At 43.9% G+C, this 26,202-nt stretch overlaps 1 protein-coding gene across 1 annotated transcript; it reads right to left on the bottom strand.

Moving 5' to 3' along the window:
* Positions 1 to 3,258: 3,258 nt before the first annotated feature.
* efcab9 (EF-hand calcium binding domain 9) lies at positions 3,259 to 18,102 on the bottom strand. The gene is made up of 4 exons (XM_033030089.1): positions 17,967 to 18,102; positions 14,637 to 14,785; positions 10,281 to 10,457; positions 3,259 to 3,396 (listed from the first exon to the last, which is right to left on the bottom strand). The coding sequence occupies exons 1-4, from the start codon at positions 18,100 to 18,102 to the stop codon at positions 3,259 to 3,261; spliced, it is 600 nt and encodes a 199-aa protein (XP_032885980.1).
* Positions 18,103 to 26,202: the final 8,100 nt, after the last annotated feature.

Here is a 26,202-nt window from a genome sequence, read left to right as displayed (position 1 = left end):
GGAAACCTTGTGTGAGGGCGCAAGGTCACCAGAGGTTTCCGTTCAGGTTTCCTAAGTGGGACAGGGGCATTAGGCATCAATTCCCCATCAAACTTGGCGCAGAAAATTACATTTTATAATGGGTAGTGTAAATAAGTGATGCTAAAAATATTTGATGGCTGAGGGATGACCTTATTGAGTAGTACAAGACCATGAGGGCATGGATAAAGTGAATGCTCAAAGCCTTTTCCCCAAGGTAAAACTGGAGAGCACAGAGCTAAGGTGAGATGAGAGATATTTAAGAGGGATCTCAGGGGCAACTATTTCACTCAGAGGGTAGTCCGTATCAGAAATGAGCTGTCAGAAGAAGCTATAGTAGTGGACACAATTATGATTTTAAAAGATCATCGGACAGATTTAGGATAGGAATGCTTTAGAGGGTTAAGGGACAAATGTGGGCAAACGAGACTCGCCACATATGCCAACTTGGTTTGCGTGGACAGGTGGGCAAAAGGGCCTGTTTCTGTGCTATACGCCTCTATGACTATGTAGAAGCCATATTCCTCTACATTATGGTCTTAGTTAGAGTCATGGTGTTATACAGTGTAGAGACAGGCCCTTCTGCCCAACTGGTCAGAGTAAGCAAGGTGTCTAGCCAAGCTGGTCCCACTTGCCTGAGCCTGGCCTATATACCTTCAATTCATGTACCTATTACCTCTTCATGTACCTATCCAAATGTACTCTAAACTTCGTAATTGTATCCGCCCCTATCACTTCCGCTGACAGCTCCTTCCATATAGGCACCACTCTTTGTGTTAAAAAGTTTTCCTTCAGATCCCTTTTAAACCTTTCCCCTCTCACCTTAAACTTAAAATAAACTCTACCAAATCTCAAAATAAATGTTAATTGTTTCTGGCTTTTCTCTCTGAGGCTCTTTTTTAAGTCTCCCTCTCAATCCAAGGTTCCTTATTTTCAATTTGGTGGGCAGAGGCAATACCGTTGACGGATACCTCCGCCGAGGCTTGTGCACGTGCTATTAACTCCAATTGGATCGCTCGATTCGGGGTCCCTTCAGATATTACTACTGATCGTGGGCCCCAGTTCATATGCTCCCTGTGGTGTGGTATGGCGCAGCTGTACGGCGCGAAGCTACATCAGACCACCGCGTATCATCCGGTGTCGAACGGTTTAGTCGAGCGGTTCCACAGACACCTTAAGTCAGCATTGAAGGCCCAGCTCACCGGTCCCGATTGGGTTGACCAGTTGCCCTGGGTTCTCCTCGGCATCAGAACTACGCCTAAGGATGACCTCGACGCCTCCTCGGCCGAGCTGGTTTATGGCTCGGTTTTACAGGTACCTGGGGATTTTCTGCCCGCCACCCGTCATCAGGAGGTCACGGCTTCGGCGGTGCTAGCTGACCTTCGCGAGTGGGCGCGTTGGTCCCGGTTCCCACTTCCCGGCACGGGTCGTCCGCGATGCATGTGCCTACTATGCTTATGTTTTCCTTCGTGGGGATGCTCACCGCTCGCCGTTACAGCGGGTGTACGATGGCCCATACAGGGTGCTGAGGACTGGTACCCTGACGTTCACGTTGGGTGGCAAGGAGGAGTTTGTCTCTGTCAGCCGCCTTAAGTCAGCCCACGTCGACAAGGATAGCCTGGTGGCGGTGGCCACTCCGCGGCGTAGAGGGCGTCCGCCGGCCGTATTGCTGCCCTCTGCACCTGTTACCCCGGTTATGTTTCACCAGTCCCCTCTGTTATGCCCGTCCCTCGTTCGCGCTTGTCGCGTCCCTCCGGTTCTGTTTTACCGGCCCCTACTGTTACGCTCGCCCCGCGACCTCGGACTATGCGTTCCGGTCGAACCGTCCGGTTACCCATTCATTTCCGTACTGCGGATTCTGGTATCGAACCCGGCGTTCGGAAGCCGCGGTCACGTGACTCGGGAGGTGCTGCTGGTTTTGCTTTTATGCCACAGTTGTGGTCAGACATGTTTGTGAAGACCTGTAAACCAAAGAGTTATTTCTGAAATAAATAAGTTCATAAAAACTTGGTTGCCGTTCTTACATCCGCCAAAAGGTGACATTTCAAGTCGAGACCCGAATTCTAGTCTAAAGAATGGTCTCGACCTGAAACGTCACCTATTCCTTTTCTCCAGAGATGCTGCCTGACACGCTGAGTTACTCCAGCAATTTGTGTCTATCTATCCTTGTATAAGTTGTGATGGGGAATGGAGGTTGACTCAGATGATTTTGAGGGGCAAATAGACTGTCTTTTTACTCTCTTCACTAGAAATGTCTGTACATGTTCATTTATGTTGGGAATGTGCAGATCGCAGAATGGCAAATTGACACAACCAAAAATCATGGATAGAAATAGCACAAAGTACATCTGGTGCATATGACTTAATAATCTCCGTACTTTCGGAGAGGTTAAAATGCATGTTCATGGAGGCCTGTGGCTCAGGGCCAGAACCTCTGAATTAATAAGTAGTTTAGTTGTGTTGTGGGATCCAGTCTCATTCCAAAGATTTGAGCACATTCTAGGATTAGTCTCTAATGCCATACTGAATAGAATAGAATACTTTATTGTCACATGTGACAAGGCACAGTGAAATTCTTTGCTTGCATACCTTGCCACGGTATGCAAATAGTCGCCCATAAAGGGCGCTTACAAAGTTACAGATTTCCCACCCCACCCCCAGGATCCCCCTTTGTTCTTCCCCCTCCCCCCGATGGCGGTTTCCCCCTCCGCCGAGTCCTCCATTGTCCATTGTTCTTCACAGCGGTCTCCCCACATCGGGTCCCCATTGTCCATTGTTCTACAACCCCCTCACGGCGGTCACCCCACGCCGGGTCTTTGGGGGGGGTTGCGGAATAAGTGCTGCCGAGTCAGAGCTTATATCTTGTGGATGAGACATTAAAATGGATCCCATCTGTTTGTTTAAATAGATGTAAAGGATCACATTACAAAATTCTAGAGAGTTATTCATTCCCTCTCGACCGATAGCTACCTTCCTTCTAAACACACCACAAAATGAATCATTGCTTCTTTACACATTCACTTAAACCATTTTTAAGAATGAAGCCTGACAATTATAACAGAGTATATCAGTAAAGAAAGCTTTTCCAAGAAGAACATTTGTTAAAAAGTAGTTTTTAGGCTTTAATGTAAGTACCTCTTGTACAAATCCACAGGAAAAGTAAGATGTTTTTGTCTGTGCAAACATGTTATAATTATTTCTAATTCTTCTTTGAAAACAGATTGCTTCAATAGCATGAGATTACATGGAAAATGCAGAACCTTTAACAGGAAATAATGCTGAGCGCGATTGTTTCTTTTTCTTTCTATCTTCATTAATTTTCTCTTGCTTATCTACACAGGCCATGATGAACAATTTGAATTCATTGTAGGTCAGGTTCTAGTGTACAGAAATAAACAATGTGAGAGGTAGACAGGGCAATTATCCGATCACGATTTATTTCTTTGTTATCCTTAATATTCTAATCCTGAATAATTTTGAAGTGGAATTAAATTTTAACTGAATGAAAAGAGCCCCTACTTCAAACATTTAGTTGCGAATTATTATTCTGGCTTGTTTAACACCAAGTATTCACCATTTATAATTTCCCATTGGTGCTGACATTTTAGCTCTTCAATGTAATCTCCCCTTTGGAGGAAGAAAGGCAAGAACAAAAGGAGGGATTTGGAGCATTATTTCAGATTGCAGCTCAACAACGGCCTGCATTTTCTCGGCCTTTCACATGAATACAAAACTACACAGTTTGACTGCAACCAAGTGCCAAGTTTACACATGGCTTTTCTTCCAAGGAAACACTGGTAATGCAAGATGCACGATCCATGCACCAACCCTTGATAACTGTAGATACAAATTACAAATCAAATCAAGAATAACAGATAAAATTGAAAATCAGGAAGTGAGACAAGTGACAACTAAAGCCCCTGTCCCACTTAAGAAACCTGAACGGAAACCTCTGGAGACTTTGCGCCCCACCCAAGGTTTCCGTGCGGTTCCTGGAGGTTTTTGTCAGTCTCCCTAACTGCTTCCACTACCTGCAACCTCCGGCAACCACCTGCAACCTCCGGGAACCGCATGGAAACCTTGGGTGGGGCGCAAAGTCTCAAGAGGTTTCCGTTCAGGTTTCCTAAGTGGGACAGGGGCATTATATCTTTTTGCTACTTGGCTTTTTTTTTTTCCGAAGAAACAGGATCATTTCACAGTTATTGATTAAATTGTCTTCCAAAATGTGGTCATGACCTCAGAGTTTGTCCACAGACTATTTTAATTGCTATTACACAGGCAAACTATTTATCCATTGCATATTGACTGTTGAGGTTGGAATATCCTGTTACAGAACCCAACCAATTCAAGAAAGGTTTGGGTGGAGATAATAGTGAAGGAATGTTCTAGAGGGTCAGGCATTGCATAAAACAATTTGTGAAGGCCAAGAGGATGACTAGTGTTCTGACTGACCTGTAAGCAATGTTTAAAATGACTCATTTCACAACACACTGCAATGATCTCTTCTAGGAGTGGTCATGAGGCCCTTTTACACAATTTGCCTGCGGCATGCTTGGCCCATTCTTCTGCAGAATTCTGTTATGGTTCAGTTAGAGGAATATGACCCAGGTCTGGGCCAAAGAAACTCCCATATGATCCTTCCAGGCACTTGCAGCAAGCAATTCTATGATCCAATCCGACTGCAATTGAAAAATTTAGGAAGGGGAATGCTGTTATTCCAGAACACATTTTGGATTAAAAAGGAAGTAATAGATGTCCTACTGGTCTTCAAGGTGGAAATATCCCCAGAGTCCAATGAGGGGTACCTCAGGCTACTATCAGATACATGGCAGAACATTTCTAGGGTCACATTGTTAGGCTGCAGGTGAGATGTCAAATGACTGGAAGACAACAAATGCGTTACTGTTATTCAAGAAGCCCACCAGGGATAATCCAGATAATCACACACCAGTGACTATTGATCGAAACACATTTCTGTGGTAGCACTTGGAGAGGCAGGTCTTAAAAAGGCATGTCTGTTGAATTTAATTGAATTTTCTTGAAGAGATGATTAACTATGTTAATGAAGGTAAAGTGGTTGATGTAGTCTACATAGAAACATAGAAAATAGGTGCAGGAGTAGGCCATTCGGCCCTTCGAGCCTGCACCGCCATTCAATATGATCATGGCTGATCATCTAACTCAATATCCTGTACCTGCCTTCTCTCCATACCCCCTGATCCCTTTAGCCACAAGGGCCACATCTAACTCCCTCTTAAATATTCCTGCATCTAGCCTGTCCAACCCCATAAGACATGGAGTTCATTAAGGCCTTTGACAAGATCACATAAGGAAGACAGGGTTCAACTGGAGTCCTTTGGATTCAGAACCATTTGACAAATTAAATTAAAAAATGGAGCAAAAAACAAACAAACTACTGGAGGAATTCAGCAGATTCAGAGACATCTGTAAGTGGAAAGGAATTGTCAGCAGTTTGGGTAAAGACCCTGCATCAGGACCTTTTTCCCAATTATTTCCCCTCCATTAATGCTGCTTGAATGGTTAAGTTTCTCCGACTTTTTTTGATCCAGAATCTAACCTCTTGTGTCTGAATTTGGAAGTGATTTGTTAATGGGAGCAAATAGCGATAGTCAAGGGTGATTTTCATATTTGGAAGAATGTGACCTGGGCTCTATCACAAGATCAGTGCTGAGACTCTTGGTGTTTATTGTATATATATATTGCCAATCTGGTTTGAATATAAAAGGTATGACATCTAAATTAATACTGAGCAGCTTAGTCATTACCTGCAGAGCAATGTTAGGCATAATGGCAGGAATTTCTGGGCAGACTCTATGAGGAGTAGGAGGCAACCGTGACTGACAAGAGAAGTTAGGGATAGAATAAAACTAAAAGAAAAGATGTATAACACAGCAAAGAGTAGCCAGAAGCCAGAGGATTGGGAAACTTTCATAGGACAACAGAAGGAAACACAGGCTGAAAAGATGAAGTACGAAGGGAAGCTGGCCAGGAATATAAAGAAGGACAGTAAAAGCTCCTTTAGATATGTTAAGGGAAAAAGAGTAGCAAAGTCAAATGTGGGTCCCTTGAAGGCAGACACGGGTGAAATTATTACGGGCAACAAGGAAATGGCAGAAGAGTTGAATAGGTACTTCGGATCTGTCTTCACAAAGGAAGACACCAACAATCTCCCAGATGTACTGGAGGACAGAGGATCTAAGGGGGTAGAGGAACTGAAAGAAATTTTCATTAGGCGAGAAATAGTATTGAGTAGGCTAATGGGACTGAAGGATGATAAATCCCTTGGGCCTGATGGTCTGCAACCCAGGGTCCTCAGAGAGGTGGCTCTAGAAATAGTGGACGCATTGGTGATAATTTTCCAATGTTCAATAGATTCAGGATCAGTTCCTGTGGATTGGAGTGTAGCTAATGTTATCCCACTTTTCAAGAAAGAAGCGAGAGAGAAAACGGGGAATTACAGACCAGTTAGCCTGACTTCGGTGGTGGGAAAGAAGCTGGAGTCAATTATTAAAGAGGTAATAATGGGGCATTTGGATAGTAGTAAAAGGATTAGTCCAAGTCAACATGGATTTATGAAAGGGAAATCATGCTTGACTAATCTTCTAGAATTTTTTGAGGATGTGACAAGTAAAATGGATGAAGGGGTGCCAGTGGATGTAGTGTATCTACACTTTCAGAAAGCCTTTGATAAGGTCCCGCACGGGAGACTGGTGACTAAAATTAGAGCACATGGTATTGGGGGTAGGGTGCTGACATGGATAGAAAATTGGTTGGCAGACCGGAAGAAAAGAGTAGGAGTGAACGGGTCCTTTTCAGAATGGCAGACTGTGGCGAGTGGAGTGCCGCAAGGTTCGGTGTTGGGGCCATAACTGTTTACCATATATATTAATGATTTGGAAGAGGGAATTAGGAGCAACACTCGCAAGTTTGCCGATGACACAAAGCTGGGTGGCAGTGTGAACTGTGAAGAGGATGTTAGAAGGTTGCAGGGTGACCTGGACAGGTTGAGTGAGTGGGCAGATGCAGTATAATATAGATAAATGTGAGGTTATCCACTTTGGTGGAAAAAACAAGGGGGCAGATTATTATCCCAATGGGGTTAGGTTAGGTAAGGGGGAGGTGCAGCGAGTCCTGGGCGCCCTTGTACACTGGTCACTGAAAGTTGGCTTACAGGTACAGCAGGCAGTGAAGAAAGCTAATGGAATGTTGGCCTTCATAACAAGTGGATTTCAGTATAGGAGTAAAGAGCTTCTTCTGCAGTTGTATAGGGCTCTGGTGAGACCACATATGGAGTATTGTGTACAGTTTTGTTCTCCTAATTTGAGGAAGGACACCCTTGTGATTGTGGCAGTGCAGCGTAGGTTCACGAGATTGATCCCTGGGATGGCGGGACGGTCATATGAGGAAAGATTGAAAAGACTAGGCTTGTATTCACTGGAGTTTAGAAGGATGAGGGGAGATCTTATAGAAACATATAAAATTATAAAAGGACTGGACAAGCAAGATGCAGGAAAAATGTTCCCAATGTTGGGCGAGTCCAGAACCAGGGGCCACAGTCTTAGAATAAAGGGGAGGTCATTTAAGATTGAGGTGAGAAAAAACGTTTTCACCCAGAGAGTTGTGAATTTATGGAATTCCCTGCCACAGAGGGCAGTGGAGGCCAAGTCGCTGGATGGATTTAAGAGAGTTAGAGCTCTAGGAGCTAATGGAGTCAAGGGATATGGGGAAAAGGCAGGCACGGGTTATTGATAGGGGACAATCAGCCATGATCACAATGAATGGAGGTGCTGGCTCGAAGGGCCGACTGGCCTCCTCCTGCACCTATTTTCTATGTTTCTATGTCAAATGTTGATCAGTCGATAAGGTGGCTAAGAAATAAAGGATGGAATTTAATCCTGTAAGATGTCGGTTAAATTTCTTGAGGACCGATAAGGCTAGAATGGTGGGATCCTAAGAAATGTTGGGATCCTAAGAAATGTTGAGGAACAGGGGTGCCTCAGTGTACATGTAAACCATAGATAAAGTAATTATGAAAACAGATAAAACTCATGATTTATTAGCTTGGCCTTAGAGTATAAGAGCTGGGAGATTATGGAATAACTGGTAGTGCATGTCGGCACAAACGATGTCGGAAAGAAGGGGATGAATATTCTGCAGCGTGACTTTAGAGAGCTCGTAAAAATGCTGAAAAGCAGGACCTCCAGGGTTGTTATCTCCGGTTTGCTTCCAGTTCCTCATGCTGGCGAGAGCAGGAACAGGGAGATACGGGACCTGAATGTGTGGCTGAGGAACTGGTGCAGGGGACAAGGATTTAGATTCTTAGATCACTGGGATCTGTTTTGGAGTAAGGGGGAACTGTACAAAAGGGACGGATTGCATCTTAACAGGTGGGGGCCACTGCTACACGGGTGGTTTTAAACTGAATAAGGGGGGTGGGGTGTCAAATGGGATAGTCGAGGACGGAGTTAAAGGGAAATAGAGTAAAGGGATGGTTAATGACTCCAGAATTAACGGGAAAGAAATCTCACAAAGAGATAGGAGAGTATGGCCAAGTGTAATAGGGATCGATGTGAAAGGTGAGATGCGTATGGAATTAAAAGTATTGTATATGAATGCGCAAAGTATAAGAAGTAAAGTAGATGAGCTTGAAGCTCAGTTAGAGGTTGGTAGATATGACATTGTGGGGATTACTGAGACGTGGCTGCAGGTGGGTCGGGCCTGGGAACTAATATTCAGGGTTATACATCCTATAGAAAGGATAGGCAAGTGGGAAGAGGAGGGGGGTAGCTCTGCTGGTGAGGGATGGAAATCAGTCCCTTGCGAGGGAAGACATAGGGACTGACGAGGTAGAATCACTGTGGATTGAGTTGAGGAATTGTAAAGGCAGGAAGACACTAATTGGTGTTATCTACAGACCCCCAAATAGTAGCCCTGATGTAGGGTATAAGGTGCAGCAGATTAAAACTGGCAAGTAACAAAGGTAATGCCACTATGGTGATGGGGGATTTCAATATTCAGGTAGACTGGGAAAATCAGGTTGGTTCAGGTCCCCAAGAAAGAGTTTGTAGAATGTCTTTGAGATTGATTCTTAGAGCAGCTTGTAATAGAGCCGACCAGAGAAAAGGCAATTCTGGATTTAGTGTTGTCCAATGAACCAGATATGATAAGAGAACTCGAGGTAAAGGAACCGCTTGGAGGTAGTGATCATAATATGATTAGTTTTAATCTGCAATTTGAGAAGGAGAAGGTTAAATCGGAAGTGTCAGTAATGCAGTTGGCAGGCCGGAAACAAAGATTAGGAGTGAACAGGTCCTTTTCAGAATGGCAGGCAGTGGCGAGTGGAGTGCCGCACGGCTCGGTGTTGGGGCCGCAACTGTTTACCATATATATTAATGATTTGGAAGAGGGAATTAGGAGCAACACTAGCAAGTTTGTGGATGACACAAAGCTGGGTGGCAGTGTGAACTGTGAAGAGGGATGCGCTCCTTCGGCCGTTTACAACTTGGTGCTCGGGTTCAGAGTGCCCAGTCACCTATGGCTTGTGTGGGAAAATGACCCCCACACTCCCGTCTCCACTGGCCAGTGATGTGATGGATGTGGGGGTCTGGACCAATCGCTGACCAGTCCCGCCCCCCCCCCCCCCCCCCCCCCCCCCCCCCCCCCCTCCAGCGACATCATGTCCGTTATTTGATTTTTCGGCAGCACGGCTATTCGGTGAGTTGGCTTGTGGGCGACGCAACCTTTCGGTGAGTTGGCGTTTCGGCAGAGCGGCCTTTCGGTGAATTTGCTTTTAGGCATCCCGCACTTTTGGTTAGTTTGCTTTTAGGCGTCCCACCCTTTCATTTAGTTGGCGTTTCGGCTTCGTACGCTTTCGGTTATTTGCTGTTTCGGCTTCATTTCCATTTGGTTATTTGGCTTCCACTTCTTTGCTTCGGCTTTTCTTCCTTCGATGCCAGGCCCGCACACAGGCCTATAGATGTTAGATCAATTTAACTTTTGAATATCAAAATTGTGTTTTTTTTCATTGACAACATTGTGCTGGTACTGCCAATTTAGGCTCTGCTACAAATTCCTTCTCGTCAATGCCTGGCTGACACTTAAGTACGCCGACCCAGTTAAAATATTGGAAGTGCTTCTCAACCCAATGGAACCAGTGAGAGTCATTGCTTCCACAACAGATAAGAAGACAATTGGGGTGGGGTGGGGGGGAATATTTGAGTATCACAATGTTACTATCTTACCTCACCGCTAGTTCCACTATAATCTTGAAACATCTGCAAAAAAGCACGTCCTTTGATATTGAAGAGAAATCCTGCACTGTAAAATTCAGCTGGGGAAATGGTGTGTCCCCCATCCATATCAAATAGGTCAAAGATGGGGCGAGAGTGACGATAAAGAAACTGCTGTTCCATTTTATCCTGTAACATTTAAAACAAATAGTTAAGAGTCAAGATAGACGCAGAAAGCTGGACTAACTCAACGGATCATACAGCATCTCTGGAGAAAAGGAATACTGACATTTCCAGTAGAGACACTTCTTCAGACCCAGGAAGGGTCTTGACCTGAAACGTCACTTATTCCTTTTCTCCAGAGATGCAGCCTGACCCACTGGGTTACTCCAGCTTTTTGTGTCTATCTTTGGTTCAAACCAGCATCTGCAATTCTTTCCTACACATCAGTTAATAGTCACGAGTGTTTCTTGTCATATGTCCCAGATAGTGAGTATATATATAGATGCGATTTATCCAGAACATGCCGTGGTTTGACTATAAGCTTTATTTAGTCTTGATGAACAATTTTTAAGAGACCTTGACACAAGAAAAAATCTGCATTATCTAATTTCACTTTGATGGAAGTCACCTAAGGTACAGTTCACTGCGGAACATGTCAGAGGCTATAACAACATGAAAGGCATTCTTGTCACTATTGGATTTGCACACAAATATTTTGAGTGGTAATTGGCTTCTTTTTGCCAATTATAGTCAGTGAAGTCTGAAGGATTTACAGTCAAAATCTGCTCAGGGTACAAATCGGAAGCGAGAGACAAATGTCGGTGTTTACTCCTTTTGCAATGAATATAAAATGTTGATGATAGTGGGTTAAGGAGTTTACACTCCAACTGTCCTGCAGCCCCTCAACTTGACCACAACCCACCCTGTATCCTTCATAATGCAGGTTCACATCCCCCATCAGAAACTCCTCCTTGCTGCCAGGAATTTGCCTGTTTCACCCCATACAGAAGAACTAATGAGTGATGATATTAATGTACTTAATTGGTTAGTGGCAGCAGGATTCTTCAGTTTTGTTTAGAATATCTCAGTAGTTGCTTGGGTAATTAAGATGTGGCTGGATAATATGTGGCTGACACAAGAGGCCCACAGTGGCGCAGCGGTAGAGTAGCTGCCTTACAGAGCCAGAGACCCTGTTTGGTCCTGACTGCGGGTGCTGCCTGTACGGAGATTGTACCTTCTCCCCAAGGGTTTTCTCCGGGATCTCCGGTTTTCTCCCACACTCTAAAGACATACGTTTTTAGGTTAATTGGCTTGGTATAATCGTACATTGTCCCTAGTATGTGTAGGATAGCGTTAGTGTGCACGGATCACTATTTGGCATGGGAGGGCCTGTTTCCGCGCTGTCTCTAAATTAAACTAAAAATACTAAGCTAAATTAAGAGGCCATAGAGTCATACAACGTGCAAACAGGCCCTTTTGCCCAACTTGCCCACACCGACCAACATGTCCCATCTACACCAGTGCCACCTGCCTGCATTTGGCCAATATCACTCCAAACCTGTCCTATCCCATGTACCTGTCTAACTGTTTTTTAAACCTACCGATAGTGGTGGCTTTGTATAAATTTCCTTTGTCCCCTGACCATAAAGTTACTTCTGGACAATTCAATATTTCCTTTAACGTTGGGTGCTGAACACAAAGGAAGTTTGATGGAAGCTCTTTATGAGTTTTCTCCAAACTGGTTGTGCTTTGTCCTTCTGCTTCTGTTGTCTCAGCTTCTTCGGCAAGAGGGATGCAGTTCCTTCTGTCTTCCATTTGTCTCCTTCCCTGTTCAGGGGAAGAGGCTGTGCGCTGAAACTTTAACTCTGTTTCATTTCCCAGAAATCAACTAGCCGTGAAAGTGGATTGCACTGAAGGGTCAGCCCCCTACCCATCTGCCACAGAACCCTTTTCCCAAGGTGTAAATGTCAAAGACTTGATGGCATAGCCTGAAGGTGAAAGAGGCAACATTTAAAGGAGATGTGCAGGGTAAGTTGTTGACACAGAAAGTGTGGAACACGCCAGTTCACCAAGGGTGAAGACTGACACGATAGTGGCATTTCAGAGGCTTTAGGATTGGCACAGGATATGGAGGGAAATAGTAAGATTAAACGAGAACTTACCAGTTTGAAGTTTGATCTGTATTTTATGAGGTGTTACGATGAGGGATTACGTGAAGAGCCCGCCCAGCACGCAGGCGCGGCATACTTCAAAGCAGCGGTGTGGAATCACAGATAGACACAGTTATTGAAATAAACATAGTAAAGAAAAGGAGACATCAGTTATCAGTTTGACCCATATTATTGAGGGTGGGAGCGGAGGGCACGTAATCCCTCATCGTAACTCCTCATAAAATACAGATCAAACTTCAAACTGGTAAGTTCTCATTTAATCTTACTATTTTACTTCGGAGTCACGTGAGTGACTATGTGAAGATTTTAAAGCTCTGTGATTTCAAACCGTGTAACAGTTATTACTTCACTCACTGCTGAAGTCCTTGAGGGAGGAAGTGTGTTATCGTAATCAACCAATAAATCTGTTTGTAGAAAAACACAATGGTATTTTTTAACAATAACAACAAACAAATTAAATTGCTCCCTTGGGCTTAAATTAAATATTTGCAGTCTATAAAAAAATTTCTGCAAATAAAGCAGGTTTTGCCAACGGCTTATTATAAAATTTCTGAACGGTCTTTCCCCCGACCAGCCTGCTGTAGCCAGGATGTGGTCTATAGCCACGTCCATTCTTTTGGCTGTCGACGTGGATGCTGCCCTGGTGGAGTGAGATTTGTACATGTTAGTTTTTATCCCAGCAGCTTTTAGCACCTGCTTGAGCCATCTCGAAATGGTGTGGCTCGTCACCCGACCATAAGGTTTTTTATGACTGACCCACAAGGCTTTTCATCTCCCTTGAATATTTTTGGTTGTGTCTATGTAGGACAATAGGTCGGTCATGGCACATAACCGTGGTTCTGGCGGATACGCCCGGAATTCCACGATTGGATTAGGTGTTCTGGTCTGCTCTGTTTGATCAGTCCCTGGATATCTGGTCTGGAGCTGTGAGCATGCTGTCCAGTCGCAATAGGTGTAGTGACTGGACCCTCTGTGCAGATACAAGTGCCATCAACATGAGTGTTTTGAGCATAGATTGTTCCAGGTTGAGGGATCTGGCTGGTGGCCATCCCCTGAGGTATGTCAGGACCACACTGACATCCCATATATGGGTGTACCTTGGTCTTGGGGGTTAGAGTTGTAAATACCCTTCATTAGTTTGACCACCAGCGGGTGGGACCCCATGGCCTGTTGTCCTGGAGCTTGTTTTAAATAGACAGACAGGGCACTTCTAGCTGTGTTGATGGCTCTGTAGCTGAGTCCTTCATCGTGGTGAAGGTTCGCCAGGAATTCCAGTACGTTGGTAACTGTAGCGGTTGAGTAGGTGGTCCCTGTATCCAAGCAGTGCCTGAACTCCCCCTGCGAGAGCGCCCCTCACGAAGCGCGTCTCGCTGGAGCTCCTGCTCCAGGAGCCACTCCATGCGGCTCAGGCGGCTGTCTCCCCTCCCCGTGCGGGTGGAGAGACGTCCCCGTCCGACAAGTCGGAAGCCACCGGCCGGACGTTTCTTCGGTAGCTGCTCAGGCGTTAGCGGGCTGGGCTCGGCACGGTGTCAGGGATAGCGGAGCGCCCGGCAAGCGGTCCTACCGCCTTGTTGCTGCCCCTCCCCCCAGATGGAACACTCCTCCATGGAGTCGAGCGGGGGACAGGTTTGTCCAAGAGCCTTTCTTCCCTGCCTGAAATAAAGCAGAAGGCTCCCAGTGAAAGAAAACCCGACCTCAGGGTACTTACCTGACGGTCCGTTCTTTCACCTGTAGCGGGAGCGCCTGGCTCCCGATGCGGCCGCTGTTGCACTGCTGAACGCCATGCCGCGCATGCGTGCTGAGCGGGCTCTTCACGTAGTCACTCACGTGACTCCGAAGTAAAATTGACCACGTGCAGGCAGAGATTAGTTCCATTTAGCATAATGTTCAGCAAGGATGTGTTGTCCTGTTCCATGGTAGATATAAAATGCTCAGTTACTCAGTAGCTCAGAGTACTCCAGCAATTTTGTGTCTATCTTTGGTTTAAACCAACATCTCCAGTACCCTCCTACAAATTTCTATGAATGCAGCATGACCTGCTGAGTATTTTCAGCATTTTCTATTTAATTTTTGCATATGAATCTGTTTACAGGATCAATGTATTTCAGTATTTAGGCTCCTTCCTTCTGCCTGGTGTCAGTAAAGAAATCACTGGTATTTTGAAAAAAACGTAGGTACTAAAATAAATCCGTACCTTGTTGGCAATTATGATGCAAATTAACATGTAAAACTCATCAAATCCAATCTCCCCTGAGGCTCTCCAATCAAACATATTGAAAGTCTTTTTGATATGTTGTGTTGTCATGTCTGTGATACATTGAAGGAAGTGAAAAAATTGAACATCTGTAATATAATCATAAAAAGGAATGTGTTATGACATGTTTCAGGATTACAAATCTCTCATTTTGTCCTATTAAATCCCCTTTATATAGCACCACTCAAGGATATCCATTTCCCATTCCCACAAATAATGGATAGTTGTAATTGTCAAAATGCCTGCCTGCGTTACTTTCATCTGCAAATGAAGGCGCAAAAAAAGTGAATAATCTAAATTAGTTTTGAATATATTGAATGCAATCCTTTTTCATATTTGACATTGATTTATATCTGAAATTAGCATTAGTCAATAATCATATTAATTCCAGCAGATCAGTGTAGTGTTATGTTGATTTATTTTTCAGAGGTCCATAACTCTGGAAGATTGATAGTGGATTGATTCTGGAATTCTGAAAACATTTGAGAGAATGCTGAGCAAATTCACCAGGATGTTGCCTGGGATGCAGCATTTCAACTATGAACATAGACTGGAGAGACTCTCCTAACTAACTTCCCTTTACTACCCTCTTCTCCGCCAAGTGGCGCTGGCTCTCATTCTTAACAATGCCTCCTTCAACTCATCCCACTTCCTCTAAATCAAAGGCATAGCTATGAGCATTCGCATGGGTCCCAGCTATGCCTGCCTCTTTGTAGGGTACTTTGAACAATCCCTGTTTGAAGCATACACTGGCACTATCCCCAAACTATATCTCCGTTACATTGACGACTGCATCAGTGCTACATCTTGCACCCATGCAGAACTCATATCTCTCGTTTTCCTTTCCCCTGACTCTCAGTCTGAAGAAGAGTCTTGACCCGAAATGTCAATTATTCCTTTTCTCCAGAGGTGCTGTCTGACCTGCTGAGTTGCTCCAGCTTTTTGTGTCTGTTTTATATGAGATCATTCCTCATTCTCCTGCGCTCCAAAGAGTAAAGTCCCAGCCTGCTCAACTGCTCCCTATAGCTCTGGCCCTTGAGTCATGACAACATCCTTGTAAATCGTTTCTGCATCCGTTCCAGCTTGACATCATCTTTCCAATAACATGGTGATGAAAACTGAACCCAATACTGCAAATGTGACCTCACCAATGTCTTATATATCTGTAATATGACCCAACTTCTATACCCCTGACTGATGAAGGCCTATGTGCCTAAAAGCTTTTTGATCACCCCATATATCTGTGATGCCACGTTCAAGGAACTATGTACCTGCACTCCTAGATCCCTCTGCTCTACAACACTACCCAGAGCCCTACCTTTCACTGTGTAGGTTCTGCCTATGCTAGACTTCTTAAAATGCAACTCCTTACATTTCTTCCATCAACCATTCCTCAGCCCACCTGCCCAGGATCAAGATCCTTCTGCAATTTTTGACAACCATCTTCACCTTCTTCGATATCACCCATTTTAGTGTCATCAGCAAACTTGCTAATCATGCCTTTTTCGTTCTCATCCAAATCATTGATATAAATGACAAACAGCAAGAACCCAGCACTGAACCCTGAGGCACACCACTGGTCATAGGTTCTTCTCAAGGATCAACTCTGTTTCCATCTCCATGCTACTCCTTGGTGGGATGACTGGGAGTCACAACATCAGATCCATTTGCACTAATGGCACTCAGCACACTCTCTCAACCATCACAGAGTCAGATATAAAGCACTGTTTATCTGACATCAACTACTGGATGTGCAAAACTTTCCTACTACCGAACACAGAACATCAAACTGTATAGCCAGGACCAAGCCTTTTGGACCACTATGTCAGTGCCGAACATGAAGCCAGATTAAATGAACCTCCTCTGCCTACACATGATTGATATCCCTCCGTTCCCTGCATATCCATGTGCCTATCTAAAATTCTCTTACATGCCTCTATTGTATCTGGTTCAACCAAATGGTACTTTCAATAGAAATTTATTGTCACATGTACCGAGGTACAGTGAAGTTCTTTTTTTGCATACAGTTCAGTACAAGTATTACTATGCATAAGCACATCTTAGATGAAGTTTCTAGAAATAATAGACTAAAACAGTATACAAGAGTCACCAGTTTTGGCACCATTTTCATGTCCCAGTTGTTGCAAGTGCTGAGGTCTTAACCTGGCCATGAAGACCCAATGTCCTGGCTGTGTTGTTGGGTCAGCCTGGCCAAGTGCAGCTGTTGGTGTCCTGCACTGTTGTTCCACAGCTCCGTGTAGCTGAAGGTCACATCTACCCCACCCCATTACAGGGATCGAGGCACCCAACATGATCTGTGTACATTTTGCATTCCAAGCACCCATCACTCTCGGTGCAACAAACTTTTTTCAACTTTGCCCCTCTCACCTTAAAGCTACGAGCTCTAGTCCTGGACATTTTCACCCTAGGAAAAAGGTTCTGACTGTCTACAGAACATAGAACTTAGAACATAGAACGCAAACACGGGGAATAATGAAACCATTCTGAAGTCATAGATTACTGAAGCACATCCCTTTACCACCATGTACCCAGTTAAACACATTTCATACCCCAGAACTTGGCCTGAAACCATCTAACCTACAGCATTAAGAGCTCGGCAAAATACTACTTAAATATTGTGAGAATATCTGCCCCGATCACACTCTCAGGCAGTGCATTCCAGATTCTAGGTGAAAATAATTCTTCCTCAAAAGGCCTCGAAATCTCCTACCTCTCACTTTAACCCTTATTTGCTCTGGTTATAAGCAACTCTGATCAAGGGTAAACGTTTTTCCAATGTCCACCATATGTATCCTCCTCATAATTTTGAGTATCTCATTTTCTCAATCTCAATTCCACTCAGCCTCCTTCACTCCAAAGTTCGCAAAACCAATCTATCTGGGCTCCCGCCTTGACTGAAATACTGCAACCCAGATAATATTCAGTTGAATTTCCCCTTCATGTATCTGGATGACTCAATTGTAATCACGGATTGTCTTTCTGTTGACTAGTTAACACACAACCAAAGCTTTTCACTGTATCTCGGTACACATGACAATAAACTCAACTTAACTTTACATTTATCCGAACTTTATGGCTTCAATCCACAGTGGAACTTAAACACACACATTCCTAACACAAACCTAGGTGTGTTGACAACTAAGCCATGATGACAGCTAAAGAAAACAATCAGAATAGCTCAGATTTTTTTTTAAACTACTGAAAATATTCAATGTTAGAGTTAATGTTCTTCCACAACTTAAATCTTACCATTTAAAGTCCTGTTGTCATGAACATCCAAAAGTTTAAAATATTCTAAAAGGAGTACAGTATTTCTAACTGACATCAAAACATGAATTTTGTCAAGGTACAAAAAATTAAAAATAAATCCAAGCTTTAGTTGCATTTTGAAAGTAGCGCTACCAGGTTCAGTAACAAAGATACTACCTCTACGTTCACTGTTGTGAAAGTGAACAGTCTCGACAAGTCTGAGCCAAACGGAAATTAATTCTATTGTTAAATAACAAAGATGTACCATCTATGTTTTGTGATGCAATAAAGATTACTTTCAAAGATGCATTCTATTTTGTCATAAACTGACCTCATAGTGAGACTGTTCAATATATTCATATTGACATCATTCAAAATTGTTCAATATTTATTGAAAATAGAGCTGCGTTGATTATTACGGATTTTGTTTTGTTGCGAAGAAAAATGTATATTCTGCCAACTAATTAAAACCAAGGGATAACTTTGTGGCTACCCGAGTCTCCAGTAACAACAGTGCACAGTGAGGATCAAGCTGGGAAAAGGTACAGACACCCAGTTATCTTCCTGGTCTGTGATGACATGGAGGAAGTCAAACAGAAGGATTGTTACCCAGAATGTGCCACCTATTCCTTAACAGTAGCAATGTTACAAAATTTTGAGATTTTAAAAATCAAGTCTGTAATTTATCCCATCAGATAAAGCATAAAAAAAAGTTTAATTTGTCACCTAATTCACTTTCATATCTTCAGTATTAAAAATGTTATGGCCATTTTCATACTCGGAAATTAGCATCTTGTTCTCTATTGCTTTTCCATTGACAACACAAAAGCTGTGATCAGGGACAGTCAAATGGCCATAACTTTCTTAAAAATTAAGAGAACTAAAAGATATTTTCAGTCATTATAGATTGAACCATTCTGAAACAAATATGCAACAATCTTACTTAGATGACTTGAAATTAAAGCATATAACTAGTTAGTTACCTAATTGTAGCTAATTACAAAATTCAATTACTAGATCTAAACATTTATCAATTTCTTAAGAATAGATTAACATTTTTTAAATAGCCTAAGTGTCCAAATAACATTCACACAAGAATTCACAATATAACATAATTTTTAAATCTCATTGTCATGGATTTATAGGCCAAATGGAAGGAATTTATTGTTTAATACCTGTCTAGTCAAACTGAAATGAAAGAACAGGTGCAGAGAAATGCTACATTGAAATCACAAGACAGTGATTAAAGTGGGCGGAACCCCAGCCTGTCGGGTTCTGCCCGGGGCTTTCAAAAGGGCACACAGCACCAGAAGCCAGGGAAGAAGACGGAAGAGACTTGCGGGCGGCAAAACTTGAACAGTAAATCAAAAGGACTGTCCGAAAAGACTGCCGCGATAGCCAGAAAAGGCAAGCAGGACTGATTTTCTACAGGCCCGATTGGCAGCCGGGTTTTTCACCTGGTAAAGACTAAAACTGCTAAAAACTGCTAAAGACTGATCTGCCAAAATAAAAGGAGGAGAAAATAAAAAAGGTGGAAAAGAAGTGTTTAGTCTGAGTGAATCCAGTTTATCATTTCGGGGTGGATAAATCAAATCCCTTTCAAGCGGGGAATCTGCAAAAACATTAGAAGACTTGACAGTGAAAAACCGTTGTGACCAGGAGATCTGGAAACCTGGAAAAGAGACAGTTAAGTCAAGATAAATCATGGCTGATGAAGTTACTGGAAAGTCAGCTGAGCAGCTCAAGGTGGAGAGGACAACAGCAAAACGGGCATTCTCTCGCCTTGTTAACAGCATCATTAGGAACCATAAAGAAATGTCTGAAGAGGAGCTCAGGAACAATTTCAACAAACTCATGCAGGAGGCCGAAAAAGTCATGGAAGCCAATGACGATGTGGAGGCTGGACTCATTGCAGAGCTGGAGGCGGAGCTGGACGCAGATGAGGAAACTGTGTTAACTGAACAGCAAAAAGCCGACCTGCAAAGGAGTGTGAGTTGAAACTAAAAGAGGTCAAAGGGCTCATCCAGGACACTCTATGGGCAAACTTTGGAAATGTTGAATTATCCACCTCACTACAGACAGCAGATGGTGCATGTGAACTTGCTGCTGCCACCGCACCATCAAATAGCAACCAAGAAGCATATGCATTCATGCTTAACCACCTGCAGAAACTGGTAGCGACTGCAAAGGAGACGTACAGTCGGTGGAAACATTGGGTCCCTCTGGATGAGCAAGAGAGCTTCCAGAAACACCTAAGAACACTCGAGCTTCTCGTCCCCAAGCTGGTTTCCAGGAAGGCTGATTTCATACAGGCAAGAATAAAGAAGGACGCTGAAGGATTAGCACAAGCGGCGAATGCTTTCAATTATCCTTCACCAGCCATCAGACTGAGACCCACGGCCCTTCCTAAGTTTACTGGAAACAAGAGTGACTTTTATAGATGGAGGAAGGATTGGGAAGCACTGCAAAAGCAAGGTGAACCCACTGGATCAAATGAGGTGAAGAAGGTTCAATTGCTGGACAGTCTGGAGGACAAAATTACAAGAGACCTCCGCCTCACAAGTTATAACACTGCAGATGATATCTTTCGTGTTTAGAGAACCGGTTTGGAAAACAAACAGCTATTGCTATTGAGATAGTGGAGGAGCTTCAGAGAATCCCACCTGTCAGAGGACATCAGCCACGTAAAATAGTGGAATTAATTCAAGCTGTGGAAAAGGCGCTTAAGGACTTGAGCGATCTCGGAGACACAGGCGCTATTAAAAATCCACTGATGACAAAATCAATTGAAACCAAGCTTCCAGAAACCCTCAAAAAGGAATGGCTGGTTTATGTAGCTGACAAGAAGAATGCTGTGGCACCAGAGAAACGGTTTGACAGTCTCTTGTCATTTCTCAAAGAGCAGGAGAGCATATACGAACAGCTCGAGCAACTGAGGGACGAGGAGCCGAGTAGAAAGGAAACTCGGACTGAACCAAGACATGCCAGAACCAAGTCTACCAAGTCAGGAAATGACCTCACAAGTTGTGTAGTCTGTGGGGACGTAACGCATAAAAGGAAGCTTTACTTCTGCAAGCAGTTTCGAGGGCTAAAGCTGACAGAGGAAAGAGCTGCAGTAAAGAAGTTGGAAGCATGCAAAAAGTGTCTTGAAGTTCATGATGATGGTTCATACTGCAAACCTGCATATCTGTGTAAAAATCAAATCTGCAAGGATGAACAGACTTCTGAGCATCATTTTTATCTGTGCCCCAATTATGAGATGAGGAAAAGCAGTGTGGATCAGAGAAGGAGTAAATTTGGTCCAGAGGAAGATAAAGGCAAAAAGAAATATACAGTGGACCAAGAGGAGTTTTTCAGCAAACTTCCACCAGAATTGGCAAAACAATGCCGAGATGTGTTCTCCAACACTGCATCAAGAGCCTTCAACACTGCAAAGCATCAGCCAAGCCTCCTAAAGGAAGGTGGACTGCAAGAGCATCCAGTGATTATGATGCTTCTGGAGGTCGTAGCAAATGCTGGACAAAAGGTTGGGACATTAATTGACTTGGCTTCAGATACCAACTACATAACTCACAAGGCTGCGAGTAGACTGAACCTTAGGAGTGAAGACATCACGCTTATCATCCATGGAGTTGGGGGGGGATGAAGGTCCACGTAGAAACGAGGCGCTACCTTCTAAAGATCCGAGTGAAGACTCCCAAGGGCACACTCAAGTCGCACCAGTTAGTTTGTTATGGATTGGACAGCATTGCAGATGTTCACAAACATGTGACACCACAGCAGCTGCAAAGGTTCTTCCCAGACGTCCCACTTGAGGAACTTGTGAGACCAAAAGAGATACATTTGCTCATAAGCCATAGAGAAGGTCAGCTAGCGCCTCAGAGGATTAGAACTGTTGGAGATCTCATTCTGTAGGATGGACCACTGGGAAAGACTGTTGGAGGTTGTCATCCTGAGCTGTTTGAGAAGCTTACCATGTCAGCCCACATGTCCAAAACACACTTCGCAAGATCAATGAGAGCAGCTGCTTTAAAGTATGAGGAGCTCACTGCCCCAGTCCCTGAGGAACTTTCACCAAACGGACAGGTCGCCGTCAAAGTTCAGAAGTCACGTACATCAACCACCAATCGGGACTTCTTGGATTGGTGGAAGTGGGATAGCATTGGAGCAGCATGCGAGCCAAAGTGCGGGGGTTGCCGCTGTGGAAACTGCCAGCCAGGCGGAAAAGAAATGACTCTTGCTGAAGAGAGAGAGCTCGAAGTGGTAAGGGAAGGCCTCACCTACGTAACAGGAGACCGTCACAGTAAAGACCCACATTGGCATGCTAGCTATCCTTGGTTGGAAGACCCAGCTTCTCTACCAAATAATAAAAGGACAGTGGAAGCCACATTTCTCAGGACGGAGAGGCAGCTATCCAGAGAACCTGAATGGAAAAGTGCCTATACAGCTCAGGTGCACGACATGGTGGACCGAAAGGCTGCAATCAAATTGTCCGAAGACATGATTGCAAACTGGAAGGGACCAGTGTGGTATGTGAGTCACCTTATTGCTCCAAACCCCCACTCTGTCACAACCCCAGTGAGACTAGTGTGGAACAGCAGCCAAAAGTGCAATGGTGTCAGCTTAAATGATTTGCTGATGAAAGGTCCAGACGTCCTCAACCAAATTTGCGCCGTCCTCCTCAGATTCAGGGGCGGAATCTATGCTGCTCTGGGAGACATAAAGAAGATGTATAACTCAGTCTGGTTGGAGGACCGTGAAGTACACTTACACAGATTCCTCTGGCGAGATTCCGAGGACTAGGAGCTGAGAGAGTATGCTATCACAAGAGTGAACATCGGAGACAAACCTGCGGGGTGCATTGCACAGTTGGCAATGCGTGAGACTGCTAATCTTCCTTCTTTTACCCACCTCAAGGATGAGCAGCAAGTACTCCAGAAAGACAGCTATGTTGACGACATCCTCACATCTCACAACAGCCTCGACCAGTTGAGAATCATCACAGCAAATGTGGAACGAATCCTAAAAGCTGGTGGGTTTGAGCTCAAGCCTTGGGTTCTGTCTGGCCAAAGTGGGAGGAAGGAGGACAGTGATACTTTAAAGAAAAGCAAAACAAAAAGCATGATCCTACCAAACCAAATGCATGATGATGATAACAAGGCACTTGGTCTGGGCTACATTGTTGAAGAGGACATGCTCCACGTTATGGTGGGAATCAACTTCTCCAAGAGAAAGAAAAAGATGCGGCTTGGTCAAGGCCTTCTACAAGAGCAAATCAAAACTCAGACACCAAATCCCCTAACAAGAAGAGAGCTTCTCAGCCAGGTAGCAGGGCTATATGACCCCATCGGCATAGTGGCTCCTGTTAAGCAAAAGGGAGCGATTCTAGTACGCAGAGCTTTCCAAGAAGCAAAAGAGGGAAGCTGTTCGGTCAGAGACACATGGGACTTGGCACTCTCAGATGGACTCAGGGAGGATGCAATTAAGCTCTTTGAAGAGTATGTACAACTTGGAAAAGTCAAGTTCGTCAGGGCACTGACTCCCTCTTGCTCCGCAACTGAACCCTTGGGAATCACCTTTTCTGACGGAAGTGAGTACACCTACGGGGCGATGATGTACCTGAGATGGGATTCAGACCATGGCCCAATTGTCAGACTTGGCTTATCAAAGATTCACAGCAATCCGTGGGCACCCCAAGAAGATCTGGTCAGATCCAGGCACCAATTTTATTGGCGCAAAACCACTTGGAGGAACTATATAGGTTTTTGGACAACCTGGACAGAGCAGCTTTGGAGGAGAACGCAGCTAAAAATGGAACAGAGTGGATGTGGAAAATCCATCCTGCTGATTCTCCACACAGAAATGGCGCTGCGGAAGCTGCTGTGCGTGTTGTGAAGAGAGCGCTCCAAAGTTTTGGAAAAGAATCGTCACTCAGTTATAGTGAGTTTCAGACAGCTCTTTACATGGCAACCAACCTGTCAAATGAACGTCCAATCGACGCCAGGATACAAAGCCGGGAAGACTGCGTTCAGTACATCACACCAAATACTCTTCTGCTTGGCCGAGCATCTCAGTGCGGAGACATCAAGACTTTTGACTTTTCCAGCTACCCCTACAAAAGATTTAGAACAATGCAGTCAGAGGTGAACAAGTTTTGGAAGAGCTGGAGCCAACTCGCTGGTCCTAACTTGTTTATAAGGAGCAAGTGGCACACCACTCGGAGAAATGTCACTGCTGGAGACATTGTCTGGTTAAGTGACCAAAATGCACTGAGAGGGCAATTCAAGCTGGGGAGAGTCGTCAGCTCCAATCCAGACCGCAAAGGCATCGTGAGAGACGTTAATGTACGGATCTTTCCAAGTTACTCCATTCCTCTGACAAAGGCTTTGAAAGGAAGGGCAAGGCATTCCACTCAGGGGAAGGAGAGGATCCAAGCCACGACTGTTCACAGGGATGTTAGGCGGCTGGTTGTCTTACTTCCAGTAGAAGAACAAGACAGAAGTGCATCAGGAGACCAAGTTCAAACCTAGACTTCAAAGTTTGACTTTAAAGCGTCGATCTCCCAAGTGGTTCCATTGGAAGATCGAGTGGGAGGTGTCAAGTCAAACTGAAATGAAAGAACAGGTGCAGAGAAATGCTACATTGAAATCACAAGACAGTGATTAAAGTGGGCGGAACCCCAGCCTGTCGGGTTCTGCCCGGGGCTTTCAAAAGGGCACACAGCACCAGAAGCCAGGGAAGAAGACGGAAGAGACTTGCGGGCGGCAAAACTTGAACAGTAAATCAAAAGGACTGTCCGAAAAGACTGCCGCGATAGCCAGAAAAGGCAAGCAGGACTGATTTTCTACAGGCCCGATTGGCAGCTGGGTTTTTCACCTGGTAAAGACTAAAACTGCTAAAAAACTGCTAAAGACTGATCTGCCAAAATAAAAGGAGGAGAAAATAAAAAAGGTGGAAAAGAAGTGTTTAGTCTGAGTGAATCCAGTTCATCATTTCGGGGTAGATAAATCAAATAATTCTTCCTCAAAAGGCCTCGAAATCTCCTACCTCTCACTTTAAACCTTATTTGCTCTGGTTATAAGCAACTCTGATCAAGGGTAAACATTTTTCCAATGTCCACCATATGTATCCTCCTCATAATTTTGACTATCTCATTTTCTCAATCTCAATTCCACTCAGCCTCCTTCACTCCAAAGTTCGCAAAACCAATCTATCTGGGCTCCCGCCTTGACTGAAATACTGCAACCCAGATAATATTCAGTTGAATTTCCCCTTCATGTATCTGGATGACTCAATTGTAATCATGGATTGTCTTTCTGTTGACTAGTTAACACACAACCAAAGCTTTTCACTGTATCTCGGTACACATGACAATAAACTCCACTTAACTTTACATTTATCCGAACTTTATGGCTTCAATCCACAGTGGAACTTAAACACACACATTCCTAACACAAACCTAGGTGTGTTGACAACTAAGCCATGATGACAGCTAAAGAAAACAATCCGAATAGCTCAGATTTTTTTTTAAACTACTGAAAATATTCAATGTTAGAGTTAATGTTCTTCCACAACTTAAATCTTACCATTTAAAGTCCTGTTGTCATGAACATCCAAAAGTTTAAAATATTCTAAAAGGAGTACAGTATTTCTAACTGACATCAAAACATGAATTTTGTCAAGGTACAAAAAATTAAAAATAAATCCAAGCTTTAGTTGCATTTTGAAAGTAGCGCTACCAGGTTCAGTAACAAAGATACTACCTCTACGTTCACTGTTGTGAAAGTGAACAGTCTCGACAAGTCTGAGCCAAACGGAAATTAATTCTATTGTTAAATAACAAAGATGTACCATCTATGTTTTGTGATGCAATAAAGATTACTTTCAAAGATGCATTCTATTTTGTCATAAACTGACCTCATAGTGAGACTGTTCAATATATTCATATTGACATCATTCAAAATTGTTCAATATTTATTGAAAATAGAGCTGCGTTGATTATTACGGATTTTGTTTTGTTGCGAAGAAAAATGTATATTCTGCCAACTAATTAAAACCAAGGGATAACTTTGTGGCTACCCGAGTCTCCAGTAACAACAGTGCACAGTGAGGATCAAGCTGGGAAAGGGTACGGACACCCAGTTACCTTCCTGGTCTGTGATGACATGGAGGAAGTCAAACAGAAGGATTGTTACCCTGAATGTGCCACCTATACCTTAACAGTAGCAATGTTACA

This window comes from Amblyraja radiata, chromosome 11 (assembly GCF_010909765.2).
Source record: "Amblyraja radiata isolate CabotCenter1 chromosome 11, sAmbRad1.1.pri, whole genome shotgun sequence".
NCBI classification, from domain to species: Eukaryota; Metazoa; Chordata; class Chondrichthyes; order Rajiformes; family Rajidae; genus Amblyraja; species Amblyraja radiata.
Note: the sequence above shows the minus strand (reverse complement) of the source record. Positions and strands in the feature narration are given on the sequence as shown.